Source organism: Cynocephalus volans, chromosome 7 (assembly GCF_027409185.1).
Source record: "Cynocephalus volans isolate mCynVol1 chromosome 7, mCynVol1.pri, whole genome shotgun sequence".
NCBI classification, from domain to species: domain Eukaryota; kingdom Metazoa; phylum Chordata; class Mammalia; order Dermoptera; family Cynocephalidae; genus Cynocephalus; species Cynocephalus volans.
Genome location: NC_084466.1, coordinates 14,187,410 through 14,203,360, shown reverse-complemented (window position 1 = coordinate 14,203,360; position 15,951 = coordinate 14,187,410). Strand labels below are relative to the sequence as shown.

Below are 15,951 nucleotides of genomic sequence, written 5' to 3'. Positions count from 1 at the left end.
ATTCATTTTATTTTTGTTTGTTGTCTGTATCCTACATGATTATCATTAAAAGTGGGGTCTGGGTCTGTTTATGTTTTTTTTTTTTTTTAAGTTCCTTCAAAGTTCAAGCATTTATTTCAACTGATAGTGAGTTAGTCTCTGTGATATATAAATTATGTGGGCAAAGGGAGTCCAGCAGGTCCTGTATGTTACTGGAGATCAAATTTCTGTTGCTAAATAGGAAATGAAAACTAAAAATAACAAAACTCCTGGTTTTGTTTGTTGCAACCCTTTCTCTACAGAGCTAGAAAAAGCCCTGACAAGATGTTGAAAAACCAAGTATTGTAGCTTTAAATATGTCACTAAATGTGCATTCTGACTTAAGTGTGGAACTCAGAACTAGCATTTAAGGGCTACCGATTCAGTGTGTGGCTGATGGGCACAATAACGATTTAAACAAAGTTTAGAATTTTTATAAAGAGAGACTATAGACATAAATTTAGTTTCGCTGGGATAGAAAGCTACTGTGTTTTGATTCCTCAGTCAATTCACTTTGAACTATTGTCAATAAAAGATGTTGGGAATATTGTCTTTTCTTTTAGCCTGTATATTAAGAAAAGGTATGAAAAAATCACGGTGAGTGGAATTCTTATGATTAGAAATGATGGGAAGATATTAATAACCATGCACTAAAGACAATACTTGGAATGAGAACAAATAATAGTCTAGGTAAAACAATACCTAGCTATGTCATGCTTGGGAGAGGAGATGGAACAATTCAGAGAACAGAATGCTAACAGAATGGGACATATTACAAATGATCACATTAATTTTTCATGTGCTGCATGGTTGACATCTTTTAGGTTTTCTGCTTTGAGAAACTCTTAAGATGAAACACTTCTAGGAACAGCATATGATGCCACGTCCCCTCTGGTGATTGATAAAAGTTAATTAAAAATATGCTCTCACATTTTGGCAGAATCTCTGTTTGTGAAGTTAGAAAGCCCCAAAGTTAGGAAGACAAGATGAACAAAAAGTCTCGGTTTGCAAGTGAAGCAGCCTCATAAGCAGACTTCAACCTGATTAAATCTTACCATTGTCTACAGAAATTCCAAGCACACTTGATATCTTTCTCACACTGAAAACACAGAAAAAGTCACTTTGTTATTGGATGCTTTTCCACACCCTCACAAATTGATTCACGGGCTTTATGTTTTCACAGCAGTGGAAGGATTAACATCCATTCAGAGACAGAATGTCAGAATGTGGACGCTTGATCAATTACGTGCACAGGATCATGAGGGGTGAGAGGAATCTGTCCCAATGTTTTTAGCAGTTATAGGGGTAAATCAATGATGCACTGGCTACAAGCAATGAATCCAAACATTACGTTTAAAATATTGGAGAACGTTTGGCTATCGAACCTGCCAAATTTCATTTTGGGAATGGGGCAGAGGTCTAGACTTTGAGGTTTGGTGCCGTAGTTGAGCATGTTCCACATTATGTCATCCCAAATGTTGAGGACTCTCCTCTCCTCCAAGGAAGGGAACTGTGCCATGAGCTCTTCATCCTACTTGCTTTGAGCTGGAAAAAAAATTGAGTTGGTGACATGGTATGGTGTGGCCTGGGGCTGTCCCCTCTGAGATGGCATATGAGATGGCTGGCTGTTACGATGGTATGTCATGGGACTTACTGTGGTTAAAAGTGAGAGAGTTATCCAGGCTGCCCAGCTGCTGCAATCTGGCATGCATCATTCCTGTTCTGTTACGGGAAACAGGCAATGTCTGAGATTTTCGATCATGAACTATGGGTCCCAACCCCTCCTGGTTCCTGCAACATGAGTGAAATGGGATAGAAGCAAAAGTTAGATGTGTTACACTGCAGCGAGATGGGGAGCATTAGTGAAGCCAGGACACTGCACAAGGGAGATGGCCACACGCTGGCAGCATAACAGCCAGAGACACAAACAGGTGGCAGGCAGCTTACAGAGTTCACAGCAAAGCACCTGACGACTGACCAAGAAGCAAAAAACAAGCGAAAGCAGAGAGTTTTTCATTTTTAGGAAATACTTTAGAGATGCTACTTTTAAAAATGTGAGCATCATTCCAATGTGGTGCTACAGGTTAGCGTTTTGACAACTGTCTTTTTGGATTACATATGTTCTGAAAGAGCAAAAATATTTTTTTTTCATTAAAAAAATGCACTGGAAGAAACAGAGAGCAAACATGCAATTGGAGGGAGTATATGAGGCAGTTTTAACACCTTTATTCTTACCCAAGCAGGAAGGAGAAGAGCCACACACTTTGTTAAACTTGTCAGCAGTCAAGTAGAAAAAATAGAAAAGTGATCCGGGTTAGCAATCAAACAGCTAACTTCCTACTGTGTACCATCACCAGAGCAGATGAAAAATGAGACCAGTGCTGGAATGACACCTGTCCCCCATCCCGGAGCCGACTGTTCCCCTCATTGTGTTATTGTGTGTAGGAGAACAGGGACATGCATGGACTATCATCAACAGCATGCTGCTGGGTGATTTCAAGGTGACAATGAGAAGGCACAGTGTTCATAAAACCAGACCACTGTGGATGGCAAACATTGACAACGTTCACATTATAGTTCAGGATCTTTTTCACATGCAGCAAAGGCATGCCATTTCTGTATAAAGCAGGGCATATCTTTCCACAGTGCACAGAACAAAGTAACACCATTTCCACTCCTGTCTTTCCCTGCCCATCTATTTTTAAGGCAGTCCACTCTTTTATATGCAAATATATACAGGGTGCTTATGAAGTCGGAAGAGTTTCTCTTAAAAAGTTAAGTTTATATCCGCTGAAAAATATAAGGTAACCATTTCACAAAACCGAATTCTAAAATATTTTGTCAGAACAGAAATCTTCAGCTTCCCACATTCACCATTTTAAGCTCTGAGACATTTTATTCTACTTGGCACAACATTCTCCAAATGCCATCTTGTGATGTAAGTGGCAGTTACTGCAAAAGAGGGTGTGAAGCTCATCTAGCACACTGCCCTTCTGTTAAAAAAAATCCACTGTTTTCCCATCTTGATGGGACAAAGTCAAAGAGAATAAAAATCAATGTATGAGATGTTATCACTATAAGGACACCTTGTATATATTTGCATTTGATACGTACAAACTCAAATATAAAAACTGTGATAAAAAAATGGTTAAGATTAGAGAACTTAGAGTGCTACTACATTTCAATTAAAAATAGAAAACATTAACAGGAAAGTGCAAATATTCTCTATAAATTTGCTTCTTTTTAAAAGAAAACACATACTTTTGTTTAACATAAAGCATAATTCTGAAAATCTGTCAACATCTCCAGAGAGAACAATGTTAACATAAAAAGAAAACCTCACATTCAAACAGAAGGTCTATTAAAAATCTCTTTTTCATTGCTATAAAGCAGAATTATAGATAAGAAAAACAAACCTCAACTATAACTAAATTGTAAAGCTTCCTTAAAACATAAATACAATTTTATTTATAATTAAACTGTTAAAAACAACAACAGTAGAAAAATATGATAGTTAGACACTAATGTAGAAAACACACAACACAGAAAAAACCAGATACAGACATACTCAATGGCTACCTGGCAGGAAATAAGTACTTGATGAGGACAAGATGTGCTATGAGGAAATACCCTAAAGAAGGCGCTGTCTGGCCACACGTCAGCAAGGAGTTTCTAGCTCTCCTTGAACTCAAGAGAGTTCAGGACAGGGCCGTGAGGAGTTCTGGTCAGATAAGAACACAGGGCCCTTATCTATTAGTTAGAATAAGAGGAGAAAGGGCCACACTTGAGAGCATGTTTGTAGAAGTCCACACAGATTTGGGATGGGCTGAAAACATTCTTTCATTAAGAAAGAGAGAGGTTAGATAAGAAATTAGTCTACTTATAGTTGGGAGCAGGAACAATACAAATGACCTCTGAAGTGAAACAGAGAAAGAAATCACTGAGGAAGGAGAAAATACATGAAGAGAAAGTGAGAAGAGAAAGAGAAGGAGATAGGACAGAGCCTGAGGGAGACTCTGGAAGGAAGTGGAGAAGTATAGTAACAGGCCACAAAGGAAAATCTTTCCAAGAGACATGCATGGGGCAAAACAAGATGGAATGGAATATAGGAACACAGACGAAAGATGCTATCAGAACTCATGGTGGCAATTCAAAGGCCCACCAGCCGTCTTCATGGCTGCTTATGTGAATCCCAACTGCCAGTCACCACAGATGGCCATTCTCATACATGCAGACCCAAGTGACAGAAAATGACACATCTCCAACTAAAATGCACCACAGTACCTGGCTATATATCGCTTCCCCATGTACTGGAACTGGTGCAAGCAGACTCTGAAGACAAGAGGAAAGATTATTAAGGAAACACAAAGATGAACTTAATCTTCAATAAATTGTTTTGTTTAAACTCATTAACAACATCAAATTCGATAAATACTTATGTCTGTCACTAGCCCCTTACTTCTGGTTTTCAGGAATTCTCTGGAAGGTCCCTCTAAACTCAGAGAAAATGATTATCTGTAAGGCAAGCCCTGTATTGTGTGCTATCCATACTGTGGTGGCTGGTGGAGCACAGAGCAAAGGACCAGGACAGAGAGGACTGTCGTCGGGTCAGGGATGGGAGATTTACTCCAAGGCAATCTGCCTTAGAAATCATGTTGGAAACCACACATACTGTTCTGAATTGTTTGTTAACCCTCATTCAATTCTATATAAGGAGCTCTCTCTTTTTGCTCAAGTGTATGAACTGGTTCCCTATAGACATCAAGTGTGTCATTTTTATTTTTTTTAATATAACTACAACACCAATTTTTTAAAAAGTCATGTGTTTAATATGAGGTGGTTAAAACAATGTCTAATGAGCTTTTCTGGTGCTGAATCTCGTTTCACAATATGACAACTCCCCCTTTAACTCATCAGAGGGCATGATCCTGAGGCTACCAACCAAGGCTATGAACCGAGACCATGAGCCAAGCCTCCTGCTGGAGGGTCAGGCCCAAAATGCATGAAACTCTGAACACTAGATTTCCACCTGAGTTGGTGCAAATACATTTGGCACCAAAACATGTCCTGAACTAACAGACATAAAGGTACTCATAGTTATGATTTATCCAATTATTGTGAACAATAACAGCACTGCAGAGATAATTTTTTACTGTGGAAATAGTGTTTGATTGTGGGGTGCTGCCTGAGATGCTGTTGGGATGTTATGGAATATATGTACTCTATATGTAGAAAATTCTGAATTTGGAAAATCATCTGGCCCCAGCAATTTTGGATAAGAGATTATGGATCCATGTTTCTAAAAGTAAAGAGCTCAAAGAAAATAAAACACTTATATGGAAGAAGTAAAATGAGATAAAGTAGATACTATGTTAAGATTTCACTTTTATGTCTTATCATATTTTAAAATTAAAGAAATTTTTCTGTCTCAGTTTCTGCATCTGATTAAGTTAGAGTCAATTTAGAAAAGTAGCATCTACCCAATTCAGCTAATAGATTTTATATTATTTTATTAAGATGGCTCACACATGTAAGCAATTACCTCTCATCTATAACAACCACACATCTGCAATAATTTAAGGCTGGCTACTGTTCATTGGGTCATCAGCCCCAACAATAGGTGTTGGGGTCAGGACAAGGAGAAAGAGCTTAAGGAGTGAGGATGTGACATATAATACATTCCTTGTACAACTACACTGTATTCTCCATACCTCCTAATTATCCAGGAAAAATCAAGAGGCAATGAGCAAAGAAAAAACTACTCACTCAGATATTGTAAAAAAATCCATAAGTTCAGATGTTGAAGCCTTGTTCCAATATGTAAACAATGCATCTAGAAAACAAACATTTATTTGGTCAGAATCACAATACATACTATGTACATTATGGAGAATCACCTGTTATGAAAATGGGCAGAGACCTTGGAGTGTATGCATCCAAACCTTTCCTCTGCCCGCTTTTTTCACTGACCAAAGAACAAACCACAGTGACCAATTTATACTGGATAACACACACAACAGGCTTATTCAATTTAAAGAAGCTACATTTCAACACCTGAACTTAAATTCATCATGCATCATCTAGTACTATATTACAGTACAATGCTTATTTAACTTATACATAATGTGCCCTTAAATAGACTAGAAAATCCAAAGACAAGTGGGCAAATAATCTAAAGTTGGGCTCTCTCATCTCCTACTAGAAAATCCCTTCCCAGCAGGGAATTTGTTGAAAATTTTTGTGAACTACACACTGCTCTGCCCTTTGAGTTTTAATTGAACAAAATATAGCTTTGATCTATTTCAAAGTTTTCCAAGATGCAAAATATTCCTCTCTATGGATGCACCATAACTGAGTTGACCAGTCCTTTACTGATAGACATTCACTGTTTTTTCCCCAAACTTTTTGCTAATATATTTCAGTGACCATCCTTTTCCATGGATCTTTGCAAGCAGGTCTAACTATATTTACAGGACAAATTCTGAGAAGTGAAATAGCTGTATCTAATGGTATACGCATTTGAATCTCTGTGTATGAACCCTTTAACGCTTTTTATTACACAAAGAGTCCTACCATTTGAGAGTTAAACATTTTTGCATTCTTATATTTTACATTGAGGTTGAGAAGTAGGTGAAGAGATTCCTCTCAGGGAAAAAGCCGTTGACTCTTTGGGTCCTGAGATGAGCTGAGAGGCTGCAGATATGCTAACAGCTCATGAAGATGCATGGCCACAAACTTTTACTCTACACTTCTCAAGAACACTGCCAGGCAGGGAAGACATGGGACAATATAGAGAATCTGTTATGTTCCAGGCGCAGTGCTAGGTGCTGTCATAATTCCATATATATTGTGTCATCTAATCCTCACCATAATCCAAGACAGAAGAGGGTTCGCATTTACAGATGAGCTACTGGAGGCTCAAAGAAGTTAAGTAATTCTCCTATTTAGCAGCCTAAAGAATCATGGCTGAACAGGGATGTAAATCAAGTCCACCTGATTCTAAAGGCCACATCTGGCCTATTAGACCAGTAAGGAGAGTGGGTCAGGGAGCTTCCATCTTTGGGAGGTTTTGAACTCAGAATCCAGAGGGATAGCCTTTGGTTACTTGAGCCTGGTGATCTTGATAAGGTGAGCACTCAGGGAGCCAAGTAAAGATGGAGAGCCTCATGGGATCGACCTGCAGGCATCTGTGGCCATCCCCAGCAGATATCAGCAATGTGTTACTAACACTGCCATTGGCTCAGGCAATTGGCAGGGGAAAGTGGGAAGACAGAGTTAAGGTCTATATAGAGGGAGGAGGAATAGAAGGCACATAGAGCCAGGGGCCCATTGTGTAGAAGGTGCTTATTAAATGTGAAATAAATGAGAGGACAGAGTGGCTACAGAGTTACACAAGTGATTTTGGTTGGCTGTCTGGTCAACTATCTCTGGAGGCAATTTCTCCCCCACCCTATCTCACACACAAAAATCAACTCGATAGATTTTTAGGTTTAAATGTGAAAATAAAAAAATACAGCTTTCAAAGAAAATATGAGAATATCTTTGTAACCCTGCGGAAGAGGAAAGGATTTCTTAAATAGGACACACACACAAAAATTTTTTTTTTTTTTTTTTTTTTTTTTTGTTGGTGGCTAGCTAGTACAGGGATCTTGACCTTGGTGTTATCAGCACCTTGTACTTCCAACTGAGCCACCAGCCAACCCAATGACTTTTTTTTTTTTTTTGCTGGCTGGCCAGTACAGGGATCTGGACCTTTGACCTTGGTGTTATCAACACCATGCTCTAACCAACTGAGCTAACCAGCCAAAAAAATTCTAATTTTGAAGAACAGAAAAATCAATGACTTCAAGGCTATTGGGAAAAAAAAATTCTAAAATTGTTTTGAAGAGGCAGTTGCATTTTTAAAATATGTGTCTGACTTTCCAAAGGGCTGACTTTAAAGGATAACTTTCATTTGGATGCAAAAGTTCTTATATATTTGACTTTAAAAAGCAATTATGTTCTTCACATCCTCGTACCAGCTAGTCACAGGAAAAAAATCCAGCAGTTACGTTCTAATTATATATCATACTCAATATTTGAAATTTAAAATATTTCTAAGAAAACTTTAAGCAAAGGCAAGACAGGATTATAATGCTGGCTAAAACTCATTACCATGAAGCGAAGTTTAGAACTTCTGACTTAAATGGGAAGAATTTCAATTTTGTAACCCAAATAACAGAACGAGTGCCCTGTGCTTTTACATTTGGTCATCACTCAAGGAAAATCTTGCTCATCTGTTTTTTCTTTTTCCTTTCTTTTTTAATTTTAATTTTAATTTTAATTTATTTTTTATTCTACTTCTCAATATACATTGTAGTTGACTTTCATGCCCCTTTATCCATTCCTTTCCACCCCCTCCCCTTTTCCTTTTTTGTTTTAAAAAATCGTTTTTAAAGTAACAAATCAACAGAAGAATAAAATTACCAATAAAATATAAGGATAGGCAAGTCATTTCTACCATCTGAGTTACAAAGTCAGGCTGCTAATGCTGTTGAAATGGAAACTTGATATGAAAGAACTACTATTTTTGGCAGAAATACCTTCCACTGGATGTTTAATGCCCACACCTATTGCCACCAGATACAAGCAGCACAAGAGGCCTTCACGTTCTCAAAAAATGGCATTTTATTTTCGAAAGAGTTCATGTTAATTCAATAACCTTAATGAAGCTCATAGCATACTTTCTAACTTGTTGTAGGGAAAATAAGACAAGATTTTTGACCAGGATAAGAATGGTGACCTTGTACCATGACACAATTTCATGGGATTGGTAATATCACACAACTAGAATTAAAATTGTCCTGTCATACATGTTTACATGCTTTATGTGGTACAGATAAGGCATTAACAGTTCTCATTTCTACTAAAAATGTGGCTGTCAAACCCTTAACCAGTAACATATTCTACTATGATAACACTATTGCCTTTAGAAAACTTACACACTCTAAATGGAAGAAATGCTTAGGTCCCCCGACAACATATTTTCTAATTCAAGAGACTGACTAATACAGTTGTATGAGGTGCTAATAAGTTTGTCTGAATAAAAAATTTTTAAACCCCCCCCAAAACCCAGAAGTTTATCTGCTTCTGTGTCCTTTAGTTAAGATGGTAGGTCCAAGTTTAATATAAATTTTTTAAATAGGCCCATTCACATTTTAGAACTCATTTTCTAGAATAAAAAAAAATTAACAAACCTATTTTTTTCACAGTAAAGCTTTTATTTCTACTACATTTACTAAATTAACATGTGTTTCATACAAGAAAAAAAAGCCTTTAAAATCTTTGTATCCTTTTGACAAATTACAATTTAAAAGAAAAAAAAACAAATACTAAAACAAGGAAAGCAAAATAAAAATCTTCATTTTTTACCTACCATCAGACATGCTTTTTAAGATGTATAGGAAACACATCAGTAGGCTCTTAATTTCAGACTGGTCAAGTTTGTCACAGCGAACCACTGAATTTCCCAAAGTGCTACTTTGTTGGTGCTAAAAAGGAAATACAGGTGATTTTTCTATTTTGTTACAGGGAAAAATGTTTGGTTCCATTTTGTCCCTTGGAAGAGAAAGATTCTTAGAACTGAGTTAAATCATACAAATTAGAAGGTACAAGTAATTTGCCAACAGTTAGATGACAGGCACACTTTCACCCAGATATAATACACACAAATGCTGTTTCACAGAAACTCTGGTTTGTCTCCTTTGTACACTTTCCTAAGGGACAAGCCAGAAGGCACAAACCTTTCACACTGGATCAGCATAGTTTTAGTTATGCCAAGTAAAACCTTCTGAAATGCCAAGTAAAACCTCATGCAAAAAAGCATATGTGCTAAGATGAAACAAAGAACAGGATGACTCAGAAGGCACCACTCAACTAGCCCAAACACACAAACATCTCCTCAGGAAAACAGCAGTGGCTGACACAGCAAGTGAAGCCCATGGTTCTGCCACAAAAGCCTGGAGCTGAGGTGCTGTCATTCAGGAGACTTCATGGGGCACAACGTGGGCACTATTGGGGGAAAACAATGGGCAGGTTCCCAAAAGGGACAAGAAGGGATGCCTCAGCACAGCATTGCCAAAGACCCTAAGCAAATGAGGTCACTCCATCAGCAGCTCAGCTCAACACTGCAAATGTCAGGAAGCTTGGGGGGGGGGGGGGGGGGAGGGCAGTTTTGCCACTAGGCAGCAGGTTTACATTTAAAAAAATAGAGCAAGAATCTCATATCATGATTAAAAACATCGGAGATTTAAAAACGCTTCAAGTTATATTTCCAATTGAAATCAGGAACAGTTTTTGCCAAATATCGAAGCAAAAAAGATTGGTGAAAAAGGTTTCATTCAGTGTTGGTGGCCAACTGAAAAAAATACATATAATAAACAGGCTTAAATAAAGATATGTGAATATTTCTATTTAAGGAAAAAATGCAGGTGCAATTAGTGACAAAACTGGCACAGATGCATCATCTCGCCCGCCCGCCTAATCAGAGCCACCAGGACAACTGGGTACTTCTGGCAGTGGGAGGGAGGGTGCAGTGTGCAATGTCTCCTCTGGCAAAGGTGTAATCGTTAGGAGGGAAAAGTCCACAGTGACCCGGTATTTCCTTGCTGACTGGCAGCTCTCCTCCTCCTCGCCAGCACTGCGTATGACACAAGCGGAGTGCCTTCTGAGCAGCCTCTCCCTCTATACACGAAGGAATGTCAGGGTCAAGGGAAAAGTTCAACACATCATGACACACACCTGCACTGGGATGCTCTCGCCTTGACAGAACTGCAGTTAAAGACAATCACCCACAGAACACATGACCAGATGGCAAACCTGATGCTGAAGAAGGATGTTTTCCGAGAACTAGGAATACATCCCTAAATGGTCCACCTGTCTATTGGTACAGGCACTTGGCTATAACTTGAAATAACTTAAGAAAACAGTGCCCAAGGTGATACCAATCTACCACGGTCCCAAGTTTAAATCCAAGCTTTATGCTTCCCCACAAATTTCCAAATAGTCTAAGTCCTTAGTAATTTCAAGAATAAGGGTTAAATATGAGGAGGAAGTGTTGTGTTGGGGGTGGGCACAATGTAAACAGAGTGATTTCAATTCAAGCCTCATGCTTGAGTCACCTTTATGAGGAATTAAACTTTTCTGGAGCTGGCTTCAGACCTAATATCCATGTGCACGGACAGCTGTGATAAATGGTGTTCTCTGGCATAAAGACTACAAGGATTCTAAGTGGGTGGTGGCATTCTGATTCCCTGCTATCCAACCTGCCAGAACCATTCCCTTTAGGTGCTCCATTGTAAACACTGCCCTGACCTGAAATCCTGGAAACAGGAATCAGAGAATTTCAGGGAATGAATCCCAACCTTAGATAAAGTTCTGATCATCTACCCCAGGTTAATTGAGCTGTTTAAAAAAAACAAAAGGTCACACTTAACAGACGCTAGAACATGAAGCATGTTTGCCTTTGGAGTAAACCCATTAGTTATAAAAAACACTTGTTATGTGAAAATAAATTACCTTATCCAGGGAATTGCTCTTCTCACTATTCCTTTCTGGAAGGCTGTTTCCTGAATCGGTGCTTATGAGAGAGCCTCTTGAATCAGCATTTCTTACACTGTTGATGTTTGGAGTTGAAGTTGTATAGGGAGAAGCTGAACAGAAATTAAAACAAGACCAAAGTTTTGGTAAGACAGAACAAAATAAAGATAAGTACAAAAGTTTAAGGGAAATTGCTTTTATACCATTTATTTTTTCTGTTAGGAAGCTGGCTCAAGAGTTCCATTCAATTACTTCACCTTTAAAAAACCAGGTCATATAGAATGAGATAAAAATAAACTTTAATCTGAAACATCAATTCACTTATTAGAAACCACCTTTCATTGCTAAGAGTAAAGGGACACACTATTTCAGAATGGTATAGAATGAACACTTAAATAAATTAAAAGATCAATCCACCTACAACTATTAAATCAAAAAAATAAACTATACAATAAACTGTATTCAACCTGTACGCTGAGATGCCCTAGCAAACTCTGAAGAGTGTCATTTTAAATTTTTAAGAAAAACACAATGATAGTCAAGACTGGCCAGAAACTGCAGTTTCAACGTTAGATCGTGCTACATTCCTTTCACTGATGTCATATCTTTGTGCAGCTCGGTATTTGGTGGTTGCTATGATAAAAAGCAAGTACTGGGTGAAGAAATCAATGTGAAACAGGAAATGAGGATAATGGTGGACATTCTGAATCCAAAGTGTGAGAAGCTGAGTGTCCAATGGGCACACACAACCCACTGGCAATAGTTGTGGGTATTAAAAATGAAATAAACATTTTTTTCCTTAAATTTATGTGTATAATTTTTTTCAAATGCCTACTAAGTTCTTAGGATATAAGTTCTATTAAGTTATTTGGCCCTAAGAACCTACTAAACAGAACTGTTATGTGTTTCTTTTGGCCATGAAAAAATTACTGTGACAATAAGCAAGCCATGAACTGAGAATATTTGGGAATCTCTGCTATAAACAGTTATGAGAAGAAAGGAAATCTAACTTAGAAATAAAATTTTTGATGTCCATGAAAAAACAGTGTTTGAAGGCAGAAATCAGACCCCACCTTGGCAGAATTTTTTAAGGTAATAGACTGACTTTCTGTTTAGGTAAGATTTAAGAAACTCACATAATTAAAAATGACTTTTTGGACTTGTACATTCTGTGTTGAACCGAAGGCATGCCTCCAGCCAAAAGACCTGGCTGGTTTTTACAGATGGCATGAGGAGACTTTTGGCAGTGTGTTTGGCAGCTGTAAGCACAGTCTCCTGGCCCCAAGCTGAGGATGCCTTTATCTGGCACCTCACAACAGGCTGGTTATTTTCAGATTTCAGTATGCAAATAAGCTGCCATGAACTGAGACACTTCTAAGTTAAAAAATAAATAAATAAGAAAATAAATATAGCCGGCTCCTAGGTTGCACAGAAAGTATTTTTGTAAGTCACTCAGTTCTTGCACTTTAAAATTTGATGGCTAATGACATAAATTCATCATTTCTCAGGTGATGGCAAGATGGTCTTTAACCTCAGAAGGAAGACCTGTGACACCTGAGTGGTAAATCCTTCGCACTACCAAACACTCAGATTTATCCACTACCATCCCTAAAACCGATTCAGTGTATTAAGACCAAGAAAAGAAGAGCCAGGGGAATTAGAAAATATAAGTGAAGGCTGGAGCATATAGACTGCTGTGCACACTGTAGTCACAGGCTGCATCTCCCCAGGATAGAAACTATGTGGCTGATTGTCCCAAGAAACAGGTTGAAAACTATGAAAAACTATAAGCCTTTTTCTATACTCAGAAAAGAAACATACTCTATGACCAAATTATAATTGTAGTTCTTCTAATGTAATGTGTGTGTGTGTTTGTATTTAACATACTGAGCCAGTGTATAACATTTAAAGACCTCAAGCAACATGTGAGTAAAACGAAAAGAAGTTTAGTTCACCCCATCCCCTTTGTACCAGCAGCTCAATGTGACACACTGAGTAGGTAGAAAAAGGAACCCTGAGCCTAAGAATGCTTGCCTTTTAAAATGAATGTCATCTCAGAGTAGTTTTTATGCAGGCAATGAATCAGTTTTAGGAATTTTTATGTACCATGCTCTAAAGACATTAAAAAAGCTGGTGAGGGTACATTCTCAATATGTGTGGAAACATATTTCTTCTAAACAGAGATACAAGGAGAAGGATAAGCACAAGGACTAAGATTAACTGGACACTCCCTGATGAATATGAAAAGAATTGCTAAGGCTACCAGGAAAAAACTAGCAAACTCAGTTCAAAGGTGAGCCTTCCCCAGAAGGCACTCCTGAAAGGGAACAATGATTTAAGTCTTCAAGATGGGAGGATATATAGAGAAAGCCTGGGTATAAATAAGCCTGTCATGGTGAATTCCTGTGCAAAGTGGATTTGGATTTTGAAATTCAAGGAGGAGAGAAAAGGGACTAAATCAGCCTCAAGTACTTTTCATAATTGCACTATGAATGCAGAGCAACTAAAGGCCATCTATGCCATTTGGGTCATGCTAAAGACACACAATGGCTCATCTCTAAGTTCTCGAGAAATTCCAAATCCTAACAGGGTGAATGGCTGCACTGGAGAAGAGCCAAATGAATCAGAAAAGAAGTATGCAAAGACTTTGTGGGAATGAATAATCAAGACACAGGGAGGTGATATTCTAACTCATTTGGTTCTCCATGCCAGGTACTGTGCACATCATATTAGCTCTTTGTCACTCATGGTGACTGTTTTGGAGATGTGGCTACAAAGGGTGAAGAGGATGAACACCCTGACCATGGCAACTAGTAAATGATCCAGTCCAGATTCACGGCCACAAGTGTCTAACTTTAAAGCTGGTGCTGTGAACTGGTGCATACCAAACCCTGTGAAGAAGGTACCTTCCCCACTTTCAGAGCAGTGGCTGGGCATATGGACAGAGTAGGACAAAGACAGAGTGCAGGCTCTTGAGGAAGGGCACATGAAAACTTGTGACAGTGGCCAGAATTTGCTGAGTGTTTACTGTGGGCCAGGCTCTGCTCCAGGCATTTTGCATGAATTAACTCCTTTAATCTTTCAACACCAAACAAGGGGAGTACAACTGTGAAAGATATCCATAAATATAAATGAGACTAAGGATTGATATTAGAATTGTAAGATAAATTTGGGTACAGTGTGAGCTTTCTGATTTTATATTCTCCCCTCTTTCATCACCTACATGAAATGGCATATTAACAACACAAAAGGGAAGGACATAACCTCAGAGTGGATGACAGTCCTTCAAATAACTGAATAAAAGAACAGCCCTTTATTCTGTCCATGAATTAGTTCCATTATTGGACAGTCTAACCATTAGTAATAGTAGGATGCTTCATTTATTCAAAGTGTGGTAAAGAGAGAAGGAAATAAAAGACAGAACAAGCTGGTGAACATCTGTGACAATTCTTTGAATATATATATGTATAGTCAGAATATAAATAGGTACATTTTATCAGGCATTTTCTTAGGGAGAAACTACTCTACTTGATTTATGCTATTTTATTTCTGTTTTCCTCCCCATGGGGGCTGCTCTTCCATTATTTCACACAGAAAAAATAGTGTAGGACAAGATTTTTGAAAACTGATTTTAGGATAGAATTCTAGCCACAAACTGCTATCTTCTTCAGGAATTACTATATCACATTTAATCTAAATTGCAAATGCTAGAAATACATCCTCCCCCTCTACCCCCAACACCTGCAAAGATATTCCTTTTCTCAAAGCATAAGCAATCCAATTAAGATTTAAAATGACAAGTCAACTTAACAAGCATTAAACAAAAATCAAAAAGTAGAAGTGACTAAATGTACTATATTCAGGATTCACAAGAATTTTGGGATCTTTATTTCAGTGTATGGTTGAGGGTTTCACTCATTAAATATCACAACCAGGAAAAGAATTCCTAGGGCAGAAACTCAGACTTCAAAGTCCTAGTTCGCAAGTGTGATACATTAACGAATTATCGGATTAAAGACACTTAGAATGACACTGGACAGAAGCCAGTAAGAGCACCACGCATTACCAATGCCAGAGATGGCACCCAGGAGGTCTTTGTGCAGGCTGTTGTCCAAGGTGTTTCCCTTCTGCGGTGTCACTAGTGGATTCACAGCTGGCAAAGCAAGGGATTCATCCTTCACCATCTGTCACCGGGGAAGAGGAGAAATAATCAAAGATGATTGAAAACAACTCATCAATTGTTCTTGGAAGCACAAGGGCAAGTGGAGGAACAAGACAGAGCAGACTGACATGTGACCTGCACCTGCACTTGTGAGGGAGGAGGAGGCGGATGGGTGAGGAGGGGACACAGGATAG

General features: G+C 38.3%; 1 protein-coding gene across 9 annotated transcripts in view; it reads right to left on the bottom strand.

The window, feature by feature from the left end:
* DOCK9 (dedicator of cytokinesis 9) overlaps positions 1-15,951 on the bottom strand; it is a 271,464-nt gene that overhangs the window by 47,132 nt on the left and 208,381 nt on the right. For 6 of the 9 annotated variants that reach the window (XM_063103055.1, XM_063103059.1, XM_063103054.1 and 3 more), the window contains exons 33-38: positions 15,662-15,779; positions 11,575-11,708; positions 9,434-9,548; positions 5,785-5,851; positions 4,303-4,350; positions 1,673-1,740 (exon numbers count right to left, since the gene is read on the bottom strand). In XM_063103055.1, the coding sequence (XP_062959125.1) occupies positions 1,673-1,740; positions 4,303-4,350; positions 5,785-5,851; positions 9,434-9,548; positions 11,575-11,708; positions 15,662-15,779 (550 nt within the window). Of the gene's footprint in view, positions 1-1,073; positions 1,118-1,672; positions 1,741-4,302; positions 4,351-5,784; positions 5,852-9,433; positions 9,549-11,574; positions 11,709-15,661; positions 15,780-15,951 lie in introns of all 9 variants that reach the window. The other 3 variants (XM_063103061.1, XM_063103057.1, XM_063103062.1) reach the window with 1 other exon arrangement.